At 42.4% G+C, this 6369-nt stretch overlaps 1 protein-coding gene across 4 annotated transcripts in view; it reads right to left on the reverse strand.

Moving 5' to 3' along the window:
- tmod1 (tropomodulin 1) overlaps positions 1-4618 on the reverse strand; it is a 10774-nt gene extending 6156 nt beyond the window's left edge. For all 4 annotated transcript variants that reach the window (XM_076295491.1, XM_076295489.1, XM_076295487.1 and 1 more), the window contains exons 1-3: positions 4394-4618; positions 3075-3231; positions 2018-2137 (exon numbers count right to left, since the gene is read on the reverse strand). In XM_076295491.1, the coding sequence (XP_076151606.1) occupies positions 2018-2137; positions 3075-3231; positions 4394-4513 (397 nt within the window). In that variant the 5' untranslated portion in view covers positions 4514-4618. The remainder of the gene's footprint in view (positions 1-2017; positions 2138-3074; positions 3232-4393) is intronic.
- Positions 4619-6369: the final 1751 nt, after the last annotated feature.

Consider the following 6369-nt stretch of genomic DNA (forward strand, 5'->3'; position numbering starts at 1 on the left):
AAAAGAGTATTTCTTCTCCCCGGGGGATAAATAGTATGACTATCAATCTCCTCAATTACCCAAAAGTGAGTTAAGGACGTTCCTGAGGACTATTTATAGCATCAAACCGTTCCTCTAGTCTTTCTGCTTTTGGAATCATATCTATAGAAACAAACAGTTCCTCTAGTCTTTCTGCTTTTGTTATCATATCTATAGAAACAAACAGTTCCTCTAGTCTTTCTGCTTTTGTTATCATATCTATAGCACCAAACAGTTCCTCTAGTCTTTCTGCTTTCTATGCCAGTGTTGCACTGTGAGGTGGGATCCTATCTATATACATTTTTACAGGCAAAAATCATGGCTGGATTTCATCGGTTTTGGTTAACACTGCAAAAAATAAAATCTAAGTGTTACTAATCTTATATTAAGATTAAAAAAAATCTAGATGGTATTGTTTTTAGTATAAATACACTTACTTAACGCTCTCTCGTAAGATCATTTTGACTTAATTTAATAGGAATTTGACTTATTTTAAGGCGTCTTAATGTACTAGCAGCCAAATTTGATGTTGCTTAACGCACTGGCAGCCAAATATGCTTGTTTTCTGGAGAAGATGTCTTAAGTCAAACTCTTATTAAACTAAGTCAAATGATTTTACGAGAAAGTGCTAGGTGTCTCTTTTGATCTTAATGTAAGACTAATAACACTAGGTTAGATAAGCAGTTTTTACAGTGCCTTTTGAGACCAACATGCAAAGCAAAGAACCATGCCAACAGCATTACATCAAGTTGAAGGCAATCAGAACTACGAGTTCCTTCTCCTGGTAACTCATCAAAACAGTGAGCAACAAATGTAGTACTTCACATTGCAAGAAGGTAAACATTCTCAATCATGACTTGCCGTAACAAAGTCCATTTTCAAAGGAGCAGTGTGGCAGTGTTCAGCACAGAGAGTAAACTGTTAGATTTATAACTCCAAAGTTATGGGGCTATGTAGTTTCATTTAAATGTTCGAGACTCAATGAAGAGCCAGCCACACAGAGAGGCATTGAAAGTATACAGTACAACTGGACACTGAGGGTTTAAGAACCACCTCGCCAACAATTTGAAACACAAAGCTTTTTTTAGTCTCCTCTCTTCCATTTGACCCTTTTTGGTATCCGTGTATTCACTTTTCAGTGAGTCATAGTCAGGAAACAAATACTCGTTAGCCAACAAGACACGCAGCCAGGAGAACATCAGGGCACACTCCAACATGCAGGCCGAGAAGCATGGCAATATTTGATACGCATTATGTCAGAGGGAAGCGTAACGTGTCCATATCTAACACCAAAGACAGACTTCAATTGAAGAGTTACCGCTCTGCCAATGTTTGTCAAGGAGCACAGGAAGACTGGAGATTGCCCTGGATCATAAGAAACACTGAGAAACTGTTAGTCTTTAGGAGACTTTTAATTATATTATGGCAACATGACTACTAATAATATTATAAACACTGCTCAAGCTGCCATTTTCAGTAGTACACACTTTGCTTTTTTTTTTTGTCAAATGTTCACATAAGAGTAATACAAATGTAGGTCAAACATTGATATTGCTACAATTTCAGGCGCAGACCCCTTGTCATCTTGTGCTCATCAAAACCAAATCCTAGGACCTTCCACAAGCACCAACGCCACTATGTGCCTTTATGCACTTTAGAGGAGATGTTAATTACTGCAGTGGGAGGGCGGAGGGTCCTCTGTGGGTTAGACGCGGCCTGGTGACCGCCCTGGGAGACGGAGAGGGAGATGGACAGGATGGAGATGGAAAGAGTGGAGATGATGGAAGGATGAAGGGCACATGAGAAGGAAAGGAGCACTGAAAAGGTAAACACATACACACCCCACACACACACACGGAACACATGGAGATATATACACACACAGGGGGGCATACAGTTAGGATGAAAAGGGATCATGGTGGAAAGATTGGTCATCAGGATATATAGCCATTACATCTTGTGCTCACCAGGACTCTTTATAATGATTTACTCTTCCTACCAGCTATGTCGCACAGCTCAGCATCACTGGCGTTTGCTAAGGCTTCTTCCAGCTCTGGTTCCAGTGTCACGTTCTCAAGGATGGGGTCTACCACCTTCTTCTTAGGCACCCAGGCTTTCCCTAAGGGATGCACAACATAGACAGATTTCATTCAGGCACATTCACAGAACTTAACTTCTTATTTAAATGAACTCATAATATTTCATAATTAAGGCCTGTCAGTACATCCTGATGCTTTTGTTTAAAAAGAGCAAATAAGTCAAATATAATAATGTAGTGGAATGTTCAAGAGCATAGAGGCATACAAATCACAGTCTCGACTAACCAAAATGATCCGTCTAACATTGTGTTTGGGCTGCTCAATCACATATCAGTGTTATCATGCATCAACGCATACTCCTTAGCACTGTGAAACACTCAATTATTGCCTAGAAATGGTGTGAAATGGCCAGACGGCCCACAATGTCCACCCATTAGACCAGCCTGGTCCAGTGTGGAGCTTGTGGGCAATGTGAGGGCAGGGGTGGGGTTTGGTCAGTTGGCAGGGCCCACAGGTGGTGGTGGGGGGGGGGGGGGAGTCCCAAAGAGGTCCAGCCCTGCAGGACAAATGGACTGAAGGCCGTCTAGTGTTACAGACAGACATCTGTGGCATCCAGCAAACAGCGTCATGCAGTCACACTCTCATAGCTGTGGATTATGCAGATGACCACAGACAGGTGGGCGGAGAGTGTGAGGTCATGGAGCGCACATAGAGGAGGGCAGGCAGTGGGAAGGTCAAGGAGGGGGAGACAATGGAGGACACAGATCAGCACGACTGGCCATGACAAGGGAGGGATGGCCAGCAGGTAAGACACGTGAAGGTGAGCAGAGGAGGAGGCTGGACGGCTCTTCCATCTGACATTACTGTTCAGAGATGGGATGCAGGCGTTCGTTTCAGGATGACTCACTCCAGTATGAAAGCGTGGTGCTCTCCATCACCAGTGAGAGTTGGGGTCATGCATTGGATTTGCAATGCACATACAGTAAGTGTGATTGCTTTCATGTACAGTAGGCTCACCTCTCTTTTCTCCTGTAAAGGGAACCAGGTCCTCCTTGTCTGGGTGCTCTTTGGCCTGCTTCTCTAAGTGAGCCAGTAAGTCATCTCTCTGGAAGTTTCCAGTAGGAGCTTTCTTGGTCTGGTCCTTTTGTCTGTAGCCGGCAGGCAGCAAAGCATTCTGGTGACAAACAAGATCAGCTTAATCCAGTGACCAAAACTGTTACAAACTACCAGTTACACTTTTAATCTAATCAAATCCAGTTAGTTTAAAACACTCTGATTAGAGGCATTAGTCAAATATCTGTAATTCCCCAAATAAAAACCCATCCCCACAAACTTCAAAAGACATGGAAGAGGAGAGATGTAAAGCAAGCTAAAAATAAACAGGTCTCCAGTCAACTCCATATCACCAGTGGAGTCTATAAGTGCTCCTAAGAATACCGTCAGATAAAGTCAGACATATGACAGAGGTTTACAGCAGATAAGACATGCCAGTAACACAGTCCATGCCATTAACACTGTCCACTGACAGACCTCATGTGAAGTTTAAAAAAGACTTATCAGTAGGCCACTGCACAGCATAAAATAACTAAATACTGTATAACAAATAGAATAAAAAACAACAACAACAACTAACTTAAAGTAATAGAAATTCATACATATGTGACGTTCATGTTTCAGTTTGGGTGAAGGTCTGGCATGAAGCAGTGCCGTGTGCATGGAAAACAGGCAAGTGGGGGGCTGGGTCTGCTGGTACACTGCTGACAAAACTTTTAACACTAGGCTTCTACTCCTCATCACTTCCTAGTCACTTCCCACCCCCGCACAAACCAAAACAGACACTCAGTGCACAGCACTGGCGAAAGCAGATCCCTGCCAGATTAACCTTCGAGAAATGAGAGCCCAAACAGTGGAGGAGTCACAAGTCCACTTTAAAACAGTTTGCATTTGTTTCACACTTCATGGTCTGTCATTTGGCAGTGCTGCTCGTGGCTAAAGAGCCAACAATAAGACCATGGTTAAGTGTCGTGGTGTTAATGATCTAGGACAAGAGGACCAGTTTACTTGCAATGCCAAACTTAATCTAAAACATCACACAAGCCAAGAAAGTGAACACTCAAATTGAAAACCTTGCATTAAAGAAAATACATAGAATAGCAATGTTACAAGTAAAAAATAAATGGACATCAACTACAAAGCATATAATTTCCCCCAGTCCACTCAGGGCATGCTATAAGTGTGTGTGAGAGAGTGCAAGAGACACAGGGGGAAAGCACAAGAGGGCAAAGCTCTGAGCTCCAAGCTGCTGGGTGGCCATCCGAGGCCCTGCTAGTACTCACATCAGGGTCCAGCTCCTCCAGCTCATCCTCCAGCCTCTGCAGCTCCTCCTCAGACAGCTTCTGCAGCAGCTCATCCTCGTCCACGTCCCGGTACTTCTCCATCTGTTTCTGCAGGGCCATGCTTGGAGCAGTGTAGAGCCAGTTAGGGGCACAAAACCAATGACTACCCTCTGGCGCAACACCGGCAGCAGACTGCCCAGACCAGCTTGAGTAAGGGGGGGGGGGGGGACCTGGGGAGTGCAGAGAGCAGCGCTGAGATCCCTCACAGTTTTGGATCACACGTCTGAATCTGTTTGACAGACAAGTTTTGATGTTCGTGGAACTTTGCTGTGAAGTTATGCAAGTCTAATGCTTGCAACATGTGAATTATGAATGCAAGTTACAGTAGGTCTTATACATCCTTCAGGCAGCAGGACTAGTGTTTACTTACTGGTAATTCTATATGTCCCTGCTGAACTCACACCCCATTACACACACACATTTTATTTTCTATTTTGAAATTAAGGTTTGTTTGTCTGGCTTTTTTAGAAATAGATAAGACAGTGAGTGAGTTTATGGGGAGGGAGCTACCCTCCATGCAATGCAAGGAGAGCCTAATGCCATACATTAAGCCAAACTGCTGCATTAATTAGTCAAATGAGTAGTTTAGGAAATATTGAAAATCTACAGAATGCATTCAAGACCACTGTTGAGCATTGAGCTATATTCCTATTTAGTTCTCACTTCAAACTTGCATAGCCTACATTTCAAAATGGCAAGCTCGGTCAGAACCCCTATATTTCAGAAAGTAAAGGTGGCAGAGAATACTTGACCCACTGGCCTATGAATGCATATGCCTTCCAAACTGAGCTGCAATTTATGTTGTATATCTACTCCAGGTGAAGGCATAGGATATCCAGTACTTGAGACTACCATTTAAAACTGAGTTACGACCAGTGAGTGCGATTCAACGCCAACAAACTGTCTAAGAACCTGATCTAGGCTGTAAAAGTTCAGTCAAAAAGTTAATTTTACTTTTAGGGTTTCTATGCGTAAACTTTAACGCTGACGTTATTTGTCCAAAATCACTATGAAACAAATAATATACCGCCGTTTGCCGATGAAACAAAGGTTATATTGGAGTCACTTACCACCGCCGCTGCTTGTTCCAGGCTATTTATAGATAGCGGGTCCCGCTTAGTGACAGCTGAATAGTTTGACCAGATATGGTTCCTTTTCGTTGCCGGCAGGTCACACAAATGTAGCGCTTCATGTAACAAACAAGTAGTTTTCTAGATACACAAATGAAACCGTTCTACTGAAAGAATACTTCGCAAAAGTACTAAACATTCACAGTCAGAACGTTATCGACAAAGAGGATTTCCCTCAAGTTGGCAGTGTCCCATACAGCGGCAGGCAAGTCGAGAAGTTGTATCTACGACAAAGTAGCCCTGAGAAGAAGTGTACTGCCCCTCGTACTCGCGTCAGTCAAGTGATGTCACCATCTCATACGTACTCACGGTAGGCTACTCTACGTTGGGGATAACTAGCCAATCTGAAGACTTCTGTATATATAGAAAGAAAACATTAACATTTAACCTAGGCTACACCTTAAAACTCGACACAAGAATGACATTTCTGCAGCATATGTTGGTTTGGTATTTAATACAGATAGTACGGATGTTATAATAATACCAAAGAGGGCAACATGGAATATTTTACTAAAAACAGATATGGTCAACAGGTATCATCTCTCACCACTAACTCAACATTGCGAAAGTGAAATACAGACAAAACGAGAGCAAACAAAGTGCTAAAAAATAAGGACACATTATTACACAACTTAATAATTACTGTTTTGATACAAAAATATAAACCCCAAAATCAAATATTTTATGGAACCAAGTTCCTTCACTTAGTAAACACACACACACACACACACACACAAAGAAAAAGAATAATAAAGTTGAAGTTAATTTTGCGCAAAATGATGACCT

The sequence above is a fragment of the Alosa pseudoharengus genome, unplaced genomic scaffold (assembly GCF_046254945.1).
Source record: "Alosa pseudoharengus isolate Yale_2024_CS ecotype anadromous, Long Island Sound unplaced genomic scaffold, YU_APseudo_1.1 YU_APseudo_1.1_scf_2, whole genome shotgun sequence".
NCBI classification, from domain to species: Eukaryota; Metazoa; Chordata; class Actinopteri; order Clupeiformes; family Clupeidae; genus Alosa; species Alosa pseudoharengus.